The 21128-nt window shown below is 40.8% G+C and overlaps 7 protein-coding genes across 13 annotated transcripts; 5 read left to right on the top strand and 2 right to left on the bottom strand.

Annotated features, from left to right (window-relative positions):
* Positions 1 to 650: 650 nt before the first annotated feature.
* LOC144463500 (histone H2A-like) lies at positions 651 to 2548 on the bottom strand. Its single transcript, XM_078168136.1, has one exon. It carries the CDS (start codon positions 2456 to 2458, stop codon positions 2072 to 2074), a length of 387 nt encoding a protein of 128 aa, XP_078024262.1. The 5' UTR covers positions 2459 to 2548; the 3' UTR covers positions 651 to 2071.
* Positions 2549 to 2813: 265 nt separating this feature from the next.
* On the top strand, positions 2814 to 3292 carry LOC144463498 (histone H3). Its single transcript, XM_078168134.1, has one exon. It carries the CDS (start codon positions 2830 to 2832, stop codon positions 3238 to 3240), a length of 411 nt encoding a protein of 136 aa, XP_078024260.1. The 5' UTR covers positions 2814 to 2829; the 3' UTR covers positions 3241 to 3292.
* Positions 3293 to 5336: 2044 nt separating this feature from the next.
* Positions 5337 to 6722, top strand: LOC144463502 (metallothionein B). Of its 7 annotated transcripts, none has more exons than XM_078168140.1 (4): positions 5337 to 5437; positions 5567 to 5598; positions 5727 to 5792; positions 6506 to 6722. In XM_078168140.1, the coding sequence occupies exons 2-4, from the start codon at positions 5574 to 5576 to the stop codon at positions 6595 to 6597; spliced, it is 183 nt and encodes a 60-aa protein (XP_078024266.1). In that variant the 5' UTR covers positions 5337 to 5437; positions 5567 to 5573; the 3' UTR covers positions 6598 to 6722. The 7 variants fall into 7 exon arrangements, with proteins under 7 accessions (XP_078024266.1, XP_078024265.1, XP_078024268.1 ...); XM_078168139.1 differs by having other exon boundaries at positions 5342 to 5459; positions 5568 to 5598; XM_078168142.1 differs by having other exon boundaries at positions 5361 to 5440.
* Positions 6723 to 10147: 3425 nt separating this feature from the next.
* LOC144463497 (STING ER exit protein) lies at positions 10148 to 11254 on the top strand. The gene has a single exon (XM_078168133.1). It carries the CDS (start codon positions 10286 to 10288, stop codon positions 10961 to 10963), a length of 678 nt encoding a protein of 225 aa, XP_078024259.1. The 5' UTR covers positions 10148 to 10285; the 3' UTR covers positions 10964 to 11254.
* A 4517-nt stretch (positions 11255 to 15771) lies between these two features.
* LOC144463501 (histone H2A-like) lies at positions 15772 to 16777 on the bottom strand. The gene has a single exon (XM_078168137.1). The coding sequence runs from the start codon at positions 16774 to 16776 to the stop codon at positions 16390 to 16392; it is 387 nt and encodes a 128-aa protein (XP_078024263.1). The 5' UTR covers position 16777; the 3' UTR covers positions 15772 to 16389.
* Positions 16778 to 17131: 354 nt separating this feature from the next.
* LOC144463499 (histone H3-like) lies at positions 17132 to 17620 on the top strand. The gene has a single exon (XM_078168135.1). The coding sequence runs from the start codon at positions 17148 to 17150 to the stop codon at positions 17556 to 17558; it is 411 nt and encodes a 136-aa protein (XP_078024261.1). The 5' UTR covers positions 17132 to 17147; the 3' UTR covers positions 17559 to 17620.
* A 2033-nt stretch (positions 17621 to 19653) lies between these two features.
* LOC144463496 (metallothionein B) lies at positions 19654 to 20928 on the top strand. The gene is made up of 3 exons (XM_078168132.1): positions 19654 to 19812; positions 19941 to 20006; positions 20712 to 20928. Exons 1-3 carry the CDS (start codon positions 19788 to 19790, stop codon positions 20801 to 20803), a joined length of 183 nt encoding a protein of 60 aa, XP_078024258.1. The 5' UTR covers positions 19654 to 19787; the 3' UTR covers positions 20804 to 20928.
* The last annotated feature ends 200 nt before the right edge of the window (positions 20929 to 21128 follow it).

Raw genomic sequence — 21128 nt, 5'->3', positions numbered from 1 at the left:
GCTGGGAGTTGGCGGAAATATATTGGCAAGAAAGAGGAGTTTGGATAGAATGTATGTTTTCATTATATTTATTCTAGATTTATAATTAGTATCTTTATTTCTCCATTTATTGATTTCTTCTTTAACAATATTCAGTTTTTCATTCCAATTTCGTTGACCACAATCATTATTACAGAGGGTCAAACCAAGAATTTTAATTTCTTCTTTTATTTGAATATTTAAGTGAGGTTTTTTACTCTCTGTTCCTATCCAAACTCCTTCAGTCTTTTCATGATTTAATTTAGCACCAGACGCCAGTTCATAAAGAAACAAATGATTAATTAAAATGTCCATCTCTAACTGATTCTTTATGATGACGGTAACATCATCGGCATATGCCATTGCTTTAACATTGCAACTGTTGTTTATAAGTTTACCAGATATCAAAGGGTCAGCATTTTAAATCAATTACTATATCGTTATATTTTAAACACTGTGTATTCAATTTCCAGAAGCCTCTTTGAACAGAGGTTTCGGAAGACACTGATGCTTTGACTAGAAGATGATCAGAAAAATTGTTCAGAACAGTTGAATAATTATTTACTTTAAAATTAGATGATACGTAAATTCTATCAATACGTGTTTTGGTTTTTGCATCAAATCTAGTGAAGTCAAACCCAGAAGGATTCAAAGATCTATACACATCAATTAATTTAAACTCCTCACATATTTCTTTTAATACTTTACCTTCAGATGTCAAGGTAAAAGGTACAGCACTATGCCTGTCATTTTCTGATGTAACTGTATTAAAATCCCCACATAAAATGGTATTATATCCTATTGAGAGGAGTTCTCTAAGTCTTTTAAAAAGTTGTTTTTTTTTTAGTTCTTTCGGGTGAAGTGTATACATTAATAATTCGATATTTATCTTTTCTATAAAAACAATCTATCATGAGAAACCTACCTGGAATTATGTCCCTTCTTCTAATGATATTAACTTCTTGAGTGTTAAAGAAAATTCCTACCCCATCTGCACTACTTTCACCAATTGAAATAACACTTTTACCTTTAGACCACATATCACACACATTCTTAACATCTTCATCGGTTGTCAAACGCAATTCCTGAGTACATAATATGTCAAAGTTGGTATTCAACAAATATTCAATTTTTTGCTGTCTGAAAACATTGGATTTTATGCCACGTACATTCAAGGTAGCGACATTAAGAAAGCACATAACATAAAAGTCTAAGGTGTGGGTTTGTTGTCATGCCGTTTACTATTTTTTTTTTTCACAAAACGTGATTTTCTTTTTTTTTTAACAAGTTGAAAAGGTTCTTCAGTTTCACTCAAGGGAGCAGATAAAGAAAGAGTTGCTTGTACAGTATAAGCATATAAAAATACAGATTAGTTGTAAAGTTACATCCCACCATAACTCTGATGGAAATATAAGACAAAACAAAAAAGCCAGTTCAGTTTTTTTTTTTTTTAAAAATGTATTACAGTTCAACAACTTTTTAAAACTGATCTTATTTATTTTTATTATCAACATGGTTTGAATTCCTGTTAAAATTAAACACTGCTTTAGCCCAACTGTAAACTCTATTTAAGAGATAATATAAACTTTTTTTTTTTGAGTTGGCCTCAAAATGGAGCTGTTCATTGTAATGTGTGAAACTAGAGGATAACATGTTATCAGATATGCTTGTTTTTTTTATAATTACGGTTTTAAATAAGGTGCAATTTCATTTGCAACGTCTTGTTAAAATCTATTGACAAGGTGAATTTCCCCTCCCAGAATGGGGTCAACAGCAGTCTTTGTTCTCCTGAGCACTGTGTTCATCTAATTGGCTTTCTGGTTACATTCAGGTAATAAGTGGTTTCTCAGCCAATAAAAGCTGGCTGAAAAGTTATCAATGATTTCTTGTAAATAAGTAACGACATTTTTGGAATGGAGTCGTGTACATGTTCTAGTAGGCTACACAGATTGACGCATTAGAGAGATAAGAACACAGCTCTGTCAGGTGATTGCGTGGCTCTTAAAAGAGCCTTTTTGGGGGCTAGTTTCCAGCAGTCAACGAGTGTCCAGGTTTACTTGGACTTGGCGGCCTTCTCGGTCTTCTTGGGCAACAGAACAGCCTGGATGTTGGGCAGCACGCCGCCCTGAGCGATGGTCACTCCGCCCAACAGCTTGTTGAGCTCCTCGTCGTTGCGGACAGCCAGCTGCAGGTGACGGGGGATGATACGGGTCTTCTTCTTGTCGCGGGCAGCGTTTCCAGCCAACTCCAGGATCTCAGCGGTCAGGTACTCCAGCACAGCCGCCAGGTAGACGGGGGCGCCGGCACCGACACGCTCCGCATAGTTTCCTTTGCGCAGCAGCCTGTGGACACGGCCGACTGGGAACTGGAGCCCAGCACGGGAGGAGCGGGTCTTTGCCTTGGCTCTGGCTTTTCCACCGGTTTTTCCGCGGCCACTCATTTTTCAGATGCTCTCTAAAGTCGGGACAAAGAGAAGTGTTCTCTCAGCAGCTGAAACCCTCCTCTATATATCCACGGAGCGCGGGACGGTTCCTGCCAGACCAACCAGAAAAGAGGCTTCATCAGAGCAGCAGAGGGCGGCCCAGCCTGAATTTTGGCGGACCTTTTGAAAGGATTTCCAGCCAATAAGCAGCGGAGTCTCGGGCGGTGGGTCGCTCCTTCAGGCGGTGCTGAGCTCCGTAGGAGTCCCTCACCAATCAGGAGCCGGAGGTCTGAAGCAGCGTCACAATTTTACAGCCAGTCTCAGAGTTGAAAAGCAGCGTGTCTCCCCGTAACATTGCGTTATTATCTTGATCAGCGAAAGGAGAAGTCATGGCAAGAACCAAGCAGACCGCTCGTAAATCCACCGGAGGCAAAGCCCCGAGGAAGCAGCTGGCCACCAAGGCTGCCCGTAAGAGCGCCCCGGCCACCGGCGGCGTGAAGAAGCCTCACCGTTACAGGCCCGGTACCGTGGCTCTCAGAGAGATCCGTCGCTACCAGAAATCCACGGAGCTGCTCATCCGCAAGCTGCCCTTCCAGCGCCTGGTCCGAGAAATCGCTCAGGACTTCAAGACCGACCTGCGCTTCCAGAGCTCCGCTGTCATGGCTCTGCAGGAGGCCAGTGAGGCTTACCTGGTGGGCCTGTTTGAGGACACCAACCTGTGCGCCATCCACGCCAAGAGAGTCACCATCATGCCCAAAGACATCCAGCTGGCCCGTCGCATCCGCGGAGAGAGAGCTTAAACTCTGCTGCTGCTCCACAAAGCACAACGGCTCTTTTAAGAGCCACCTCACTCCTCACTCAAGAGCTCACGCCTCTACTCACAACACATGCTTCATCTACAGAACGGGTCGATTATAAGACGTTATCTCTAACAACCTATGGCTTACATTTCCATGCGTCTGTCATGAATAATTGGAAACAAGCTGAGGATTCGTGAAAACAGTCTGAGTCACAGAAACAAAACATCTGGTAAACAGAAGTGTATATAAAGGAGCACGGAGAAAACCAAGAAACTACAGAGCACTCAAAGCACTCAGCACCAAAACAGCAGCTCAGTTGCTGTCCAAGGTCCTGTTTCATGGCATCACTGAGTGACTGCTTTTCATTTGTTGTTTCAGCCGACATCGAGCTGTGATGCAGCCACCAGCTCCCACCATCATCCCTCTGTGTAGGGTCTATGCACATCATTTTCAGCACTCATGCTTGTACCTGGTCTGACTCTGCTATTACACCTCCAAACCACTAGTCTACGTCAGGTTTCTGTGAATTGCTGTTTCAAAACACACATTAAACATGTCTTTATGGTGACATTTTCAAAGACTTGGGCACATTTTCCCTACATAACAAAATGGTAATGTTATTAGCACAAAAATGTAAAATGCCTATGGCAAAGTAGCTTAGCAGCTAGCGGACATTTCCTCTACTCATATGAAGCCAGAATAAGTCTCTCACAAGACAAAATAAAATTACGGATCACATGATTGATTTAAACGATTTCATATTAGTAAATTGTAAAAGGAAAATAATAGAAATAAAAGAAAACAGGTTAAACAAAGTAGGGTAATTATTGTAATTTAGTAGTTATATTAAAACACTGACTAGACTGGTATTAGAAATTTGTAATGTTAAAATTACCTTGTATAATCTCGTTTAAAAATAAAACTAAACAACAGGTAACATGCAAACAGCGAGCCAGATAACCCCACAATCCCCTCTGATTAATTACACTTAAACAACTAGCCTACGACTTGTGTATCTTCTAGTTTAGACATGGCTTTCAGAATCAGGATCAGAAATGCTGTAGAAATATAGGTATAAGTACGAAGTATATAAAATTACAAAAATAAAATACATGCAATGTGCTACAGTGTTAACACTATAATGTAAAATATTTAAATAATATAAATGATGTATAATGTGCTAAGTATGTGAAGTGTGTAAAAATATAAAAAATATGTGCCTTATGCTATAACACAGTGTATAAACCTAGTATGTAAAGTTAGAAATATAAAATATTTGTATAATGCTACCGTGTACAACACAATATAAACACAAGTAGGAATAAGAATAAGATTGTCCACTTGTGGACAGCATACAGGCTGACTTTAATATTATTATAACCTATTTTTGATACCGATTATGAGCTTTATTTTCGTGAGTAAATACCTAATTACATTGGCCTAAAATATTTTGCCCACCACACCAAACCCCTTTTCTCGGGGGGCTACATCGGAAGTCTTTTTTGCACCCGTGAACGCATCTCAACTACACACTCCTCCACATAAATTTGAATTTATTTCATTCACTAGATCCGTGCGCAAACTGAGCACATGACTTAGTCTAGTGATCTTCTAGTGTTTACATATTAAATAGGCGTTTCCCCTCAGATACCCCATATAACACTCCAGGGCTCCGCAATTTCACTACTGACCCCACACACACGCAAAAAGGAAATTATAATATCCTAATGGAGACACAGGTGTCGTTCAATGTCCCCACATACTACCTGGAAATGAAACAGTCTGTTGATGAACTGTAGTAACCTGTGTTCTAAATACTGTCGTGTATAATAGTGTTTTTCTCCGCGTAAACACGTAAATTATTCCGGGGTTTGGTGTCGCCAGAGGGGGAAAGGGGGTTCGGGGGGGTCTTACATAACGTTCAGACAACACGCCAGTGAATTCGTCCTCTCCTGGGACTCCCTCTGCTCTTTGCTCTCGCTCCTGGGTGGTTGAGAAGTCGTGTGCACAAACCTCTTTGTAATCGTCTACTACGTGCCTGCGTGCAGCGTGACAGGCGCAGTTTTGCACCCGGTGCTGTTGTGTTCAGGACCCTATAAAAAGAGCCGCCCATGCTCTGGAAATCAAAACACTGACTCGGCTCAGACTAGAGACAGAGCATCTTCACCCGAAGACAAGAAACAACAACAACAACAACAACAACAACAACAACAACAACAACAACAACAACAACAACAACAACAACAACAACAACAACAACAACAACAACAACAACAACAACAACAACAACAACAACAACAACAACAACAACAACAACAACAACAACTGAGAAAATGGACCCTTGCGATTGCTCCAAGAGTAAGTTATTCGTTAACGTTTCTGTTTGGTGTTATTTCTCATGGTTATAGCCTAGTATTTTGTAAGGCTATGTGTCGCTAGCAGTAGCGGACAAGGTTGAACTGATCTGGCTTGATTTTGTTGTCTAGGTGGAACCTGCACCTGCGGAGGATCCTGCACGTGCACTAACTGCTCCTGCACCACCTGCAAGAAGAGTAAGTCAAATGACATCCATATCTGTTTGACCTATAAGACGTTTCTCTGTTAACCATATTATTTTTTTTTTATAAAGCTCTCTATGATTTTGTTTTGAAGAGCACTATATTGGCCTACGTGAGGGATTTTGGGGTGCAGCATGTAATTCAGGAGAGAGATGGTTAATTGAATCTCACTCCAAGGTCGTTAAATATGACACTTTGTTTGGTGGTTCGGTTTAATCACCAAACCAAAGTCGTTGTCTTTGACGACCTGGGAATGAGACTAACAGTCTTTCTTCAGATGAATACTGAACCTCAGGAGATACTAATTCAGAGTGACCATTAAGATATGTCCTAAAAGCTTACAGCTTCTGCCTTTTTCCTCTAAATGCACTGGGCCCATGAGTTAAAACTTTCTCTGCACTCTTAATCATATGTATAAAATGTTTAAACTGTCTCCCTTGTTTCTTTTTCCTAGTGTGTATGTAAAATCTCCTTTTACATGAAATAGGCAACTGCTCAGTTGGCTCTAATTAGCTTAATGAGCTGGGGCAGGTGGACATTCAAAGAGGCCAGCATGTTTTACTAATTTTTGCCTAAAGTATGTTCTGACTTGCAGTCGATTATATAATGTCCTAGAATTTTTAAGGTGGTAGCTGTCTCATGGGTTTTCCCCTGCCAGACTAGATGACTTTACCACTGGTCTGTCACTAACTTGTTTCTTCTTGCAGGCTGCTGCTCATGCTGCCCATCTGGCTGCAGCAAATGTGCCTCTGGCTGCGTGTGCAAAGGGAAGACGTGTGACACCAGCTGCTGTCAGTGAGGCGCCTGTGACATTGGCCTTTTCAGCCCTTGTGATGGAGCCTGTGTATACTTTGACTAATGTCTTCAGTAAATGTATTTTGTACTTGTCTTCAGTGTTGAAATAAACTTGATTCCTTAAATGTGGATGTGCTGTCTTGGTTTAAAGTTGTTGGACAGTGCAGGCTATAGGGTTTCAAGCCTCAGTATGAAACAAGCTGAGGTAGCGTTCAGCTGTGTTGCTGCAGTGTAAAGTCATCTGTCCAAGGACACCCTTTAAGGGAGGCAACATGCAAAGCTCAAGTTCTTTAAGGCTGCAGTGTTCTGTCTTTCACAATCAAATGAATTGATTCTCAAGGTGAATGTTAAAACTCGAGTGAACTATAGGAGCATGTTGCTGCTAACAAAGGGTTTGTTTTTTTTTAATAATTTGGGTTGAATGCATCAACCCAGATTTCAAAAAGCTAGTGGCATTGTTACAGCCAGTTTTACTGGGACTTCAAAGGCTTGTCTGGAAAGAACAGACTTACTTCTCAGACTTAATTTGTAAGCATTTTACAAAAGATTAAACAATTTTAAAGACCGTTAAAACTTTGGCCTTACTTTCAAATATCAAGACTGTAGCTGTGGAGTGGGAGGACCAAATCCTCCAGTGTTGACAGTATACCAACAAATAGGTTATGCCATCAATGAAAGCTATTACTGTCTAAGTGACACACACAGTGCAACATAAATCGACAATCTAACCCTCGTGTTACATTCTAGTTCTTTCTTTTTAAACACATTTGAAAGTAATGAGCACAGTATTTGACATTGATTGTACCTACATCAGTCAAAAGGCTTCTGCTGGAGTATAGCAACATCACTTGAACAAACCACATGCAGATCTGCAGCACACCATGCTACTAGAACCAATACGGTAATGACGATTTTATTTGCTATAAGCTAAAAACACCAAGCCTGGGTGGAACAGGTATGTAGCTGGCCCCCATGCAGAGGCTAAGGCGGCTCATAAGGCCTGGGTTATTGCTGGTAGACCTAGACAGGGGCCTGTTCTAGAGCATAAAAGGCTAACCAATACTAGATACAAATATGCAGTGCGCTTTGTTGGCAAGCATGTGCAAGCCTTGAGAGCTGACTCTATGGCTGGAAAATTGTCACTGGCTTCTGGAAAGAAGTTAAAAATATAAATAGGGTTAAAGCAGCATTGCCATGTAACATTGAGGGTGTATCTGGTGGAGAAAATATAACTGAACTATGGAGGCAGCACTATGCTGCTCTGTTCAACTGTGTCAGAAGTGAGCCCTACTGTACAGGTAACATAGAGGAGGAAGTGGTACACATCAGCCCCTATGAGATTTCCCAAGCCATAAGGCAACTAGCTGATAACAAAGCATGTGGCAGGGATAATATTACTGCAGAGCACTTGAAGCTAGCCAGCCCTAGGGTTGCTGTGTTGCTCTCCATCTGTTTTACAGGGTTGGTAACGCATGGCATCCTGCCAGATGCTATACTGACAGTTATTCTAGTACCTGTCATTAAAGACAAGGCTGGTAAGGTAGGGAGTATGGACAATTATCGACCCATTGCCCTAGCCAGCATACTGTCTAAGGTGCTATAAAGGGTAATAATAGACAGGGTTGGGGATCTTATTTGCACCACAGACAACCAATTCGGTTTTAAGAGCAAGCACAGTACTGATTTGTGTATTTATGCATTAAAAGAAGCAGTAGAAAAGTACAGAGGGCAGGGCTCAACAATGTTGGTAGGCTTTATTGATGCCTCTAAGGCATTTGACAGAGTCAACCATCTCAAGCGCTTCACCAAGCTGAAGCATAGGGGGGTCCCGGGTAGCATCATACGTATCCTGGCATATTGGTACGACAGGCAGACTATGCAGGTAAAATGGGGGAATATCTTATCCTCTCCCTTCAGAGTTGGCAATGGGGTACAGCAGGGTGGGCTTCTATCCCCAGGCCTATTCAGTACATGGATGACCTGTCAAGGCAGTTGAGAGATTGTAGAACAGGGTGCATAATGGGTAACACCTTAATCAACCACTTTATGTACGCTGATGATTTGGCCATTATATCTCCCAGTAGTGCAGGGTTCCAACAGCTTCTCAACATATGCTCAGACTATGGAGTCAAGTTTGACATCAAGTATAATGCCAAAAAGAGTATGATAATGATATGTAGGACCAAGAAGGATCAACATCTTAATTTCCCGGGTTTCTATTTGTCTGGTCAAACCTTGTCTGTATGTACCAATGCAAAATATCTAGGCCACATCATCAATGATAAGATGGAGGATGACGCTGACATGCTTAGACAGAGAAGAATGCTATATGTCCAAGCCAATATGTTAGTGAGTAAATTTCACTACTGCTCTGGTGAAGTGAAGGTGAACTTGTTTAGAGCTTACTGCACCCCTATGTACACGGCCCCCCTTTGGGTGAGGTATAAGAAAGAAAGCTTGCGTAAACTCCAGGTTGCATATAATGACTGTCTCAGAATCCTGCTCAAGCAGCCCAGGGGTAGTAGTGCCAGCAAGCTTTTTTGTGATTTAGGGATAAACACCTTCCAGGCCACCCTGGAAAGACTGATGTTTAAGTTTATATGTAGACTGCAGGGGTCCCAGAATAATCTTATTATACAGTTGACCAACCCAAGGTGTAGTTCTGTTAGATACCAATCCTATATGTGGAAACACTGGTATTTGTGCCTTTTATAAAATGTGTATAAGCACTTTTTAAATTGCATTTTTTTGCTGCTCTTATTAGATGCCTTTTACTGAATATCCACAAGTACTTTTTAATATAATGTGATATAACGCCTTTTTATTGTATTTTTGTTTTATGTACTGTATGTGATTGTATGTTTATTTGGACGTTGGGGTCTGCAATAAAGTTTGATTGATTAATTGATATTTATGATTACATTTCTGTGATTATTTTGGGGGTGGCAGTGCGTGGTTATCTGTCTTAGCAAAGCACTTTTTTAATTTAAATTTTGAGCATATCTTATGTAACAGAAAAATAGGGAGTGTTGCCCTCGGTTAAGACACTGTGTAGTTAATTGCAAAACAAACAAAAATACCCCCAAACAAACAGATGCACTTCATGGATAGGGCAATTTGAAAAAGATAAAGATAAGATACGATTGGAAAAAAAAGGCAAAAGAGGCACTCTGATTATGGTTAAAAATCCTTTTATTGGAGTTGAAATGGATAAACCAACGTGTTTTGACTAGAGCCGAAACATGATGGTTTATCCATTAATCAGTAATGGGTTGCATTTTTGGACTGCCTGCTCATACTATAGGTAAGCTGGCCAGTCGTATTTTTTTGCTTTATTTTTTTTGTCTTGGCCTATAATTTCTTATCTTTTCAGTCATTTTGTGACCCGTGAGATTTATTTTGGACCATCAAATGGGGCTCTGTAGCATGCGTGGGATTTTATTTATTATTTTTTTGGGCGCAAACAATTTCCACGCAAACTGATGTGTTCATTTTGGCCTGTTATCACGCGGCGGAACTAAAGAGAGAAACTGTGGTTTCCGGTAGGAACAGTAACAGTGACGCACACAGGAAGTGTGGCGTTGTTTTTGTGTTCCGGACAAACGTTTAACAGGAGTTTCCGTCGTTATGGCGTCTCAACAATAGCGTTTAAATAGACTTGACTGCTAATAAAATACATTTCGGGGCCAAACATGCCGAAGGTGGTGTCTAGAAGTGTCGTGTGCTCGGACACCAGGGACAGAGAGGAGTACGACGACGGAGAAAAGCCTCTCCATGTGTACTACTGCCTGTGCGGTCAGATGGTTTTGGTATTGGACTGCCAGCTGGAGAAGCTTCCCATGAGGCCCCGGGACCGAGCCAGGGTGATCGATGCGGCCAAACATGCCCACAAGTTCTGTAACGTGGAGCAGGACGAAAACGCGTACATCAAAAGGGCCGAGGGCATCGAAAGGCAGTACCGGAAAAAGTGCGGCAAGTGCGGCCTGCTGCTCTTCTACCAGCACCAGGCGAAGAACAACCCGGCCACCTTCATCGTGGACGGAGCTGTGGTCAAGTTCGGGCAGGGCTTCGGCAACACCAGCGTGTACAGCCAGAAGCAGCCAGAGGCTCCCAAGAAAGTCCGCGTGATGATGACCAAGCGGACCAAAGACATGGGCAAGTTCAGCTCCGTCACAGTGTCCACCATCGACGAGGAGGAGGAGGAGATCGAGGCCAGGGAGGTGGCGGACTCGTACGCCCAAAACGCCAAAGTGATTGAGAAGCAGCTGGAGAGGAAGGGCATGAGCAAGAGGAGGCTACAGGAGCTGGCTGAGCTGGAGGCCAAGAAGGCAAAGATGAAGGGCACCCTCATTGATAATCAGTTCAAGTAGAGGAGACTCAGAGGGGCGACACTGGGATATCCACTGGAGATCTTCCTCCACAGTGGAACCATGTGTTATCTGTCCAGCACTGTAGTAGAGGAGTTTGTCAGCCAGTACTGGACAGCGCTATAGAACAAAGAGTGGACAATATTTGGACATATCAGTACAAGACTGATGACACACAATGATTTGTGCAGATGTTTCATAATAAGGTGTTATGGTTGTGTACCTTTAACTTTGTTAAAACTTTTTTGTATATACATTTAAAGACAAAATAAACCTGTTTGATATTTTTTAAAAGTTTCTGTTCTGTGTGTGATATTAACCGTGGTGTCTGTGAGTCCTGCCATAATCTTAAGGTGTGCAAAATCATGAGTTCAAGGTTGCTGATCTTAAATACTGTGAAATAGTGTGAAGAGGTCATGAAAATGTGTTTAGGTGCACACTTCTGAAAATGTCTTAAATATGAATCTTTGAATAATCAGTGTGACACTGTACAGGGAATTGGTATATTCTGAAGTCGTCATTTATCAAGAAATATCTTTAGGTGTTACATCATTGATGGGACAAACCAGGTATCAGTTTAGGCTGATGTGATGAACATTTTCCAATTTTTTTCTGACAGGTTATATACTAAATCAATTGGTTAATAGAAAAATTCTCTAGAACTAATCAATATTGAAAATACTATGTTGCAGCCTTTTATAAACAGGATTAAAACCTGCTGTCACCAGGCCTTTGCTCACAGAAGACATTTTGACATGTCACAGTAGAACAATCACAGGTGTAAATAATGGAATTATTGATGGCTGAATTTCATTTCACTGCCTCAGGGTGCTGGTATTGTGCATCTCTGTCATGGCCTAAAGGGGAACACCTGAATAGTGTAGAGCCATGTTAATATTATTACCCAGACAGTAGACAGCAGCAGCTACATATGTGGTTTTTATATTCTGATGCCCCTAAATGTTATCATCAGTTATTTTGTAAAGAGATCTGTATGTTCAGATGTGAAACCACAACTTCAGATTTTTCAACCATAAGTCAAACTCTATAAAATTATATGTGAATATACATCGAATTTGCAATAATTAACACCACTAGCAGGATTAAAAAAACTTGTCTTTTTAAAAAATAATTTGATGTTAACATATTAGTACAGTATTTATGATGTTTATAATGATGTACACAGTGGAGACAGACGTTTGAGGTTTTCTGTGTCAGACAGCGATCGAGGAGACTGAGGAATTTAGGCCAGTGTTTAACTGGCAGGTCATTCCTGTAATGTGGGTCAAAACAGAGCAGAACAAATCAAAACAATGTGTTTTATAGACTGGATCATAACTTGGCCTCAGCTGATATAAAAGTATTTAAAAGTGCAGATGTAGGCTTTTCTGTCTCTCTTTAAAGAAAAAAAAAAGTTTAAAAATGTCTAACAGTTATTCTCAAATACAAAATGTAATGTTTACCGTCATTTCACTGTACATTGCAGACAAACCCTGATATGAGAAGGTGATGGTCCCAGAACACCTAAAATTTAAACTGATGTCGCAAAAGTGTTCATTTAATTATTTGTTAAATGTTCAAATCAGATAAACAGTGTTTTTGAGGCCAAAGTGTCCTGAGAGTACAAACTTTTGAGATTAAGATTGTCAAGACAGGAAAAGCCCAGGTGAAACTAAAAACCGAATGACGCACACCTGTGCTTTTCCTCCTGAGTCTTGATAAAATGTGAAATCACTGATTATTTTTATTTTATTTTGACACGTTTTATCCATCCATTTTCTAACCGCTTATCCTCTTGAGGGTTGCTGGGGGGCTGGAGCCTATCCCAGCTGACATTGGGTGAGAGGCAGGGTACACCCTGGACAGGTCACCAAACTATTGCAGGGCTGACACCTTTTAATCATCTGTAAAGGTTTTTGTGTTATTTTAAGCTGTCAGGTAGATCAACACGTTTTGTTCTTTTGGACCAAATACATAGATCTGCTGATTCTATTTAATTTACAGAAATACTGAATTTGACATGTATAATTATTTAAATATCCTGATGATGTGGGGCGATCTAAAGGCACAAGGCTGACTGATGGACCCAGTGGCCATGGAAACAGATCCAGCTGATACAGATTAAAGCTTTCTGTTTTGTGGTCAAACATTGTACAATACAAGCAGGGCTGTGATACTCTATCTGTTGCATAACAGAGGGAACAATTGTACATGCTGTATTATATAATGAAGTAGCTCTGGGGCTTTGTTCCCTCATGATTTGTCCTAACTGAGCAACAGACTGTAGCCTGGAAGCAGACATCCATCGACCAGCTGGGCTTTGTGATTCAAGCGGCAGCCACCGGTTTCCTCTCCTGAGGCAACAGCAACAATATAGAGTAATATAGAGACTCTTGTTTGTAGTGACTGGAAATCAAATTAATGTTGGAGCAGTGGAAAGCAGTGTGTTTGATAAAAAGCAGAACATCTTAGGATTTGTGCTGGATGGAAGAAATACTACTCTACATAGGCGTTTCTAGCCCATTTGGGGGGTGCTGAAGCACCTCTAAAATTTGAGATTTTTTTTTTTTTACTGCATGTCCTTTTTTTTTTAACAAGCTAGAAAAGTGTCATAACCATACAGTACTTGGTTGAAACGTAATATTTTAACAACAAAAATACAGCAAAACAATCTCGTCACTCATCAAAGAAACCACCACACGAGAGTGCTGATGAGACATCCAGAAATATGACTTATGACTTCAAGCAACATGTCTATCAAGTTCACTTAATATTACAGTTATGCCTTTTCTTTATTATTATTATGTTTATGTGTTTGTATAGCCATTTACTTATTTACTTACTGTGTGAATGTTTCTTTATGCTGTTTGTCTGTTGTAGACAAATGAAATTAGAATACTTGTAGGATCCATATAAAGCACAGCCCACATAAAGACAGGTGAGTACAGTACTCTCATCTCTTTCTTTTGTGTATGCTGGGTTTATTCATGCTCCTTACAGGAATAGAAAAAAAAAGAAAGAAAAGAGAAACATCGATAATCAAACAGGACATAAATAAATTGATAAACTGATAGGGATTAAAAAGAGGACAAGAGGCTCACTGGTCTGCTCTACTTGGGGAGATTATTCTGGATCTTAGAGGCTCCTGACACAAAAGGCACAGCCCCCTCGGACCTGCAGCCATGTCTGTTGACATGCTTGATCAAGCTGAGTTTATTATCAAAGATGACACTAAGATTTTTACAGTTTGGGGCTGTATTTGGGACAGCGAGCACAGTTTTTAAGTATATACAAGCAATAACTGTGCAAATAATAATTACCTCAGTCATACCAATATTATATTTAACCACAACAATGTTTGTCACATTATTACAAACATTGTTGTGGTTTAAAGAGAGAAACAACAGAGTGCTGCAGTGATGACATTTTCTGAAGGCAACCAGGAAGTTAACACTGTCCTGGTTCACTCGTCAAGAATCCAGTGGGATTTAATGGATTTGTTGATGCAACTGCCAGAAGCAAAAAGCCAACATTAGGCAAGACATGAGCGACACTGCAGTCGCATGACTTTATCACCACCACACCGAGGCGAGATGTGTTCAGAGTAATGGCACTGTAGTTTCATTTAGTCACATGTTAGCAACCTCCTTTTTTAGGATATGTAAAAGCTTCAAAATTCACAAGTGGGGTAGGTCATATGGACGAACATATTTTAAGCCAAGTGAAAATCTCTTAAGATTACATTAGCACAGACCTCACTTCAGGCATCTAACCAAAAATCAATTCAAAAACCCCACTGACTTTGACTTTGGAACCAACTCTCGTTATGGCTGTGGATAACATGTCCCAGGGTATGTGACCGGTGATTTATTTATACATTATTTTATACATATTTATGTATGCCTTGCATCATTTTTTGTTCTCCCTGATAATTACATTAATTAGTATATGCTTTAAGCTGTGGCTGACTGCTGGCTGTCAGTATGACTCATGTACTGAATGTTCCTACACATTTGTTAAAATTATGTATAATGTGAAGTAACTCTGTTCTTAAAGGCAATCATCCAAAAATCAAAATAAAATGAAATGTCTTGAGGAGAAAACTCGAAAGTTTGGAAAGGTAATAGCATTGTGCTATCTATTCTGAGTGAAACTTCTACTGCACTCTCAAAGTGCTTATTTCAATTTGCAAAATTATGCCAAATAATCACGTTTTGCTAACGACTCAGCATGAATTTTAATTAATATCAGACATGTAAAAAAATATTAGCCTGACCTGAATACCATGAATAAGTAAATTTATTAAATTCAAGGTTAAATGATAAAATGGGAAAATAAAATAAAATGACTGAAAAAATAATAAGTGATGTAACAATTTTAATTATTTCATCAAAGCAATGTAAGTTATTGCACTCAACTTTCCTAACATTCAGCAAAAAGATGCAAAGCAACATAATTGATGTTTTATTCTACATATAATGATTATATCCGAATGTAACCTCTTTAATCACCATCATTTTGATCGATAATTGTAATTTACTGTAATTTAATTACATATTTTTTCCCCAGTAAGTGTAACTGATAATTACATTAATTTTGTAATTTAATGACATATAACCAGTTACTCATAAAGACTGAGCAGTGATGAGTCATTAAATTATACAATGGCAAATATCAAATATCATTTTAAAAAAGAAAAGATAAAGAAAGAGTTGCTTGTACAGTATAAGCATATAAAAATACAGATTAGTTGTAAAGTTACATCCCACCATAACTCTGATGGAAATATAAGACAAAACAAAAAAGCCAGTTCAGTTTTTTTTTTTTTTTAAATGTATTACAGTTCAACAACTTTTTAAAACTGATCTTATTTATTTTTATTATCAACATGGTTTGAATTCCTGTTAAAATTAAACACTGCTTTAGCCCAACTGTAAACTCTATTTAAGAGATAATATAAACTTTTTTTTTTTGAGTTGGCCTCAAAATGGAGCTGTTCATTGTAATGTGTGAAACTAGAGGATAACATGTTATCAGATATGCTTGTTTTTTTTATAATTACGGTTTTAAATAAGGTGCAATTTCATTTGCAACGTCTTGTTAAAATCTATTGACAAGGTGAATTTCCCCTCCCAGAATGGGGTCAACAGCAGTCTTTGTTCTCCTGAGCACTGTGTTCATCTAATTGGCTTTCTGGTTACATTCAGGTAATAAGTGGTTTCTCAGCCAATAAAAGCTGGCTGAAAAGTTATCAATGATTTCTTGTAAATAAGTAACGACATTTTTGGAATGGAGTCGTGTACATGTTCTAGTAGGCTACACAGATTGACGCATTAGAGAGATAAGAACACAGCTCTGTCAGGTGATTGCGTGGCTCTTAAAAGAGCCTTTTTGGGGGCTAGTTTCCAGCAGCCAAAGAGTGTCCAGGTTTACTTGGACTTGGCGGCCTTCTCGGTCTTCTTGGGCAACAGAACAGCCTGGATGTTGGGCAGCACGCCGCCCTGAGCGATGGTCACTCCGCCCAGCAGCTTGTTGAGCTCCTCGTCGTTGCGGACAGCCAGCTGCAGGTGACGGGGGATGATACGGGTTTTCTTGTTGTCGCGGGCAGCGTTTCCAGCCAACTCCAGGATCTCAGCGGTCAGGTACTCCAGCACAGCCGCCAGGTAGACGGGGGCGCCGGCACCGACACGCTCCGCATAGTTTCCTTTGCGCAGCAGCCTGTGGACACGGCCGACTGGGAACTGGAGCCCAGCACGGGAGGAGCGGGTCTTTGCCTTGGCTCTGGCTTTGCCACCGGTTTTTCCGCGGCCACTCATTTTTCAGATGCTCTCTAAAGTCGGGACAAAGAGAAGTGTTCTCTCAGCAGCTGAAACCCTCCTCTATATATCCACAGAGCGCGGGACGGTTCCTGCCAGACCAACCAGAAAAGAGGCTTCATCAGAGCAGCAGAGGGCGGCCCAGCCTGAATTTTGGCGGACCTTTTGAAAGGATTTCCAGCCAATAAGCAGCGGAGTCTCGGGCGGTGGGTCGCTCCTTCAGGCGGTGCTGAGCTCCGTAGGAGTCCCTCACCAATCAGGAGCCGGAGGTCTGAAGCAACGTCACAATTTTACAGCCAGTCTCAGAGTTGAAAAGCAGCGTGTCTCCCCGTAACATTGCGTTATTATCTTGATCAGCGAAAAGAGAAGTCATGGCAAGAACCAAGCAGACCGCTCGTAAATCCACCGGAGGCAAAGCCCCGAGGAAGCAGCTGGCCACCAAGGCTGCCCGTAAGAGCGCCCCGGCCACCGGCGGCGTGAAGAAGCCTCACCGTTACAGGCCCGGTACCGTGGCTCTCAGAGAGATCCGTCGCTACCAGAAATCCACGGAGCTGCTCATCCGCAAGCTGCCCTTCCAGCGCCTGGTCCGCGAAATCGCTCAGGATTTCAAGACCGACCTGCGCTTCCAGAGCTCCGCTGTCATGGCTCTGCAGGAGTCCAGTGAGGCTTACCTGGTGGGCCTGTTTGAGGACACCAACCTGTGCGCCATCCACGCCAAGAGAGTCACCATCATGCCCAAAGACATCCAGCTGGCCCGTCGCATCCGCGGAGAGAGAGCTTAAACTCTGCTGCTGCTCCACAAAGCACAACGGCTCTTTTAAGAGCCACCTCACTCCTCACTCAAGAGCTCACGCCTCTACTCACAACACATGCTTCATCTACAGAACGGGTCGATTATAAGACGTTATCTCTAACAACCTATGGCTTACATTTCCATGCGTCTGTCATGAATAATTGGAAACAAGCTGAGGATTCGTGAAAACAGTCTGAGTCACAGAAACAAAACATCTGGTAAACAGAAGTGTATATAAAGGAGCACGGAGAAAACCAAGAAACTACAGAGCACTCAAAGCACTCAGCACCAAAACAGCAGCTCAGTTGCTGTCCAAGGTCCTGTTTCATGGCATCACTGAGTGACTGCTTTTCATTTGTTGTTTCAGCCGACATCGAGCTGTGATGCAGCCACCAGCTCCCACCATCATCCCTCTGTGTAGGGTCTATGCACATCATTTTCAGCACTCATGCTTGTACCTGGTCTGACTCTGCTATTACACCTCCAAACCACTAGTCTACGTCAGGTTTCTGTGAATTGCTGTTAAGTGTAGTTGTTTCAAAACACACATTAAACATGTCTTTATGGTGACATTTTCAAAGACTTGGGCACATTTTCCCTACATAACAAAATGGTAATGTTATTAGCACAAAAATGTAAAATGCCTATGGCAAAGTAGCTTAGCAGCTAGCGGACATTTCCTCTACTCATATGAAGCCAGAATAAGTCTCTCACAAGACAAAATAAAATTACGGATCACATGATTGATTTAAACGATTTCATATTAGTAAATTGTAAAAGGAAAATAATAGAAATAAAAGAAAACAGGTTAAACAAAGTAGGGTAATTATTGTAATTTAGTAGTTATATTAAAACACTGACTAGACTGGTATTAGAAATTTGTAATGTTAAAATTACCTTGTATAATCTCGTTTAAAAATAAAACTAAACAACAGGTAACATGCAAACAGCGAGCCAGATAACCCCACAATCCCCTCTGATTAATTACACTTAAACAACTAGCCTACGACTTGTGTATCTTCTAGTTTAGACATGGCTTTCAGAATCAGGATCAGAAATGCTGTAGAAATATAGGTATAAGTACGAAGTATATAAAATTACAAAAATAAAATACATGCAATGTGCTACAGTGTTAACACTATAATGTAAAATATTTAAATAATATAAATGATGTATAATGTGCTAAGTATGTGAAGTGTGTAAAAATATAAAAAATATGTGCCTTATGCTATAACACAGTGTATAAACCTAGTATGTAAAGTTAGAAATATAAAATATTTGTATAATGCTACCGTGTACAACACAATATAAACACAAGTAGGAATAAGAATAAGATTGTCCACTTGTAGACAGCATACAGGCTGACTTTAATATTATTATAACCTATTTTTGATACCGATTATGAGCTTTATTTTCGTGAGTAAATACCTAATTACATTGGCCTAAAATATTTTGCCCACCACACCAAACCCCTTTTCTCGGGGGGCTACATCGGAAGTCTTTTTTGCACCCGTGAACGCATCTCAACTACACACTCCTCCACATAAATTTGAATTTATTTCATTCACTAGATCCGTGCGCAAACTGAGCACATGACTTAGTCTAGTGATCTTCTAGTGTTTACATATTAAATAGGCGTTTCCCCTCAGATACCCCATATAACACTCCAGGGCTCCGCAATTTCACTACTGACCCCACACACACGCAAAAAGGAAATTATAATATCCTAATGGAGACACAGGTGTCGTTCAATGTCCCCACATACTACCTGGAAATGAAACAGTCTGTTGATGAACTGTAGTAACCTGTGTTCTAAATACTGTCGTGTATAATAGTGTTTTTCTCCGCGTAAACACGTAAATTATTCCGGGGTTTGGTGTCGCCAGAGGGGGAAAGGGGGTTCGGGGGGGTCTTACATAACGTTCAGACAACACGCCAGTGAATTCGTCCTCTCCTGGGACTCCCTCTGCTCTTTGCTCTCGCTCCTGGGTGGTTGAGAAGTCGTGTGCACAAACCTCTTTGTAATCGTCTACTACGTGCCTGCGTGCAGCGTGACAGGCGCAGTTTTGCACCCGGTGCTGTTGTGTTCAGGACCCTATAAAAAGAGCCGCCCATGCTCTGGAAATCAAAACACTGACTCGGCTCAGACCAGAGACAGAGCATCTTCACCCGAAGACAAGAAACAACAACAACAACAACAACAACAACAACTGAGAAAATGGACCCTTGCGATTGCTCCAAGAGTAAGTTATTCGTTAACGTTTCTGTTTGGTGTTATTTCTCATGGTTATAGCCTAGTATTTTGTAAGGCTATGTGTCGCTAGCAGTAGCGGACAAGGTTGAACTGATCTGGCTTGATTTTGTTGTCTAGGTGGAACCTGCACCTGCGGAGGATCCTGCACGTGCACTAACTGCTCCTGCACCACCTGCAAGAAGAGTAAGTCAAATGACATCCATATCTGTTTGACCTATAAGACGTTTCTCTATTAACCATATTATTTTTTTTTATAAAGCTCTCTATGATTTTGTTTTGAAAAGCACTATATTGGCCTACGTGAGGGATTTTGGGGTGCAGCATGTAATTCAGGAGAGAGATGGTTAATTGAATCTCACTCCAAGGTCGTTAAATATGACACTTTGTTTGGTGGTTCGGTTTAATCACCAAACCAAAGTCGTTGTCTTTGACGACCTGGGAATGAGACTAACAGTCTTTCTTCAGATGAATACTGAACCTCAGGAGATACTAATTCAGAGTGACCATTAAGATATGTCCTAAAAGCTTACAGCTTCTGCCTTTTTCCTCTAAATGCACTGGGCCCATGAGTTAAAACTTTCTCTGCACTCTTAATCATATGTATAAAATGTTTAAACTGTCTCCCTTGTTTCTTTTTCCTAGTGTGTATGTAAAATCTCCTTTTACATGAAATAGGCAACTGCTCAGTAATTAGCTTAATGAGCTGGGGCAGGTGGACATTCAAAGAGGCCAGCATGTTTTACTAATTTTTGCCTAAAGTATGTTCTGACTTGCAGTCGATTATATAATGTCCTAGAATTTTTAAGGTGGTAGCTGTCTCATGGGTTTTCCCCTGCCAGACTAGATGACTTTACCACTGGTCTGTCACTAACTTGTTTCTTCTTGCAGGCTGCTGCTCATGCTGCCCATCTGGCTGCAGCAAATGTGCCTCTGGCTGCGTGTGCAAAGGGAAGACGTGTGACACCAGCTGCTGTCAGTGAGGCGCCTGTGACATTGGCCTTTTCAGCCCTTGTGATGGAGCCTGTGTATACTTTGACTAATGTCTTCAGTAAATGTATTTTGTACTTGTCTTCAGTGTTGAAATAAACTTGATTCCTTAAATGTGGATGTGCTGTCTTGGTTTAAAGTTGTTGGACAGTGCAGGCTATAGGGTTTCAAGCCTCAGTATGAAACAAGCTGAGGTAGCGTTCAGCTGTGTTGCTGCAGTGTAAAGTCATCTGTCCAAGGACACCCTTTAAGGGAGGCAACATGCAAAGCTCAAGTTCTTTAAGGCTGCAGTGTTCTGTCTTTCACAATCAAATGAAT

This window comes from Epinephelus lanceolatus, chromosome 5, assembly GCF_041903045.1.
Source record: "Epinephelus lanceolatus isolate andai-2023 chromosome 5, ASM4190304v1, whole genome shotgun sequence".
NCBI classification, from domain to species: Eukaryota; Metazoa; Chordata; class Actinopteri; order Perciformes; family Serranidae; genus Epinephelus; species Epinephelus lanceolatus.
This window is presented reverse-complemented; position numbering and strand designations above follow the sequence as displayed.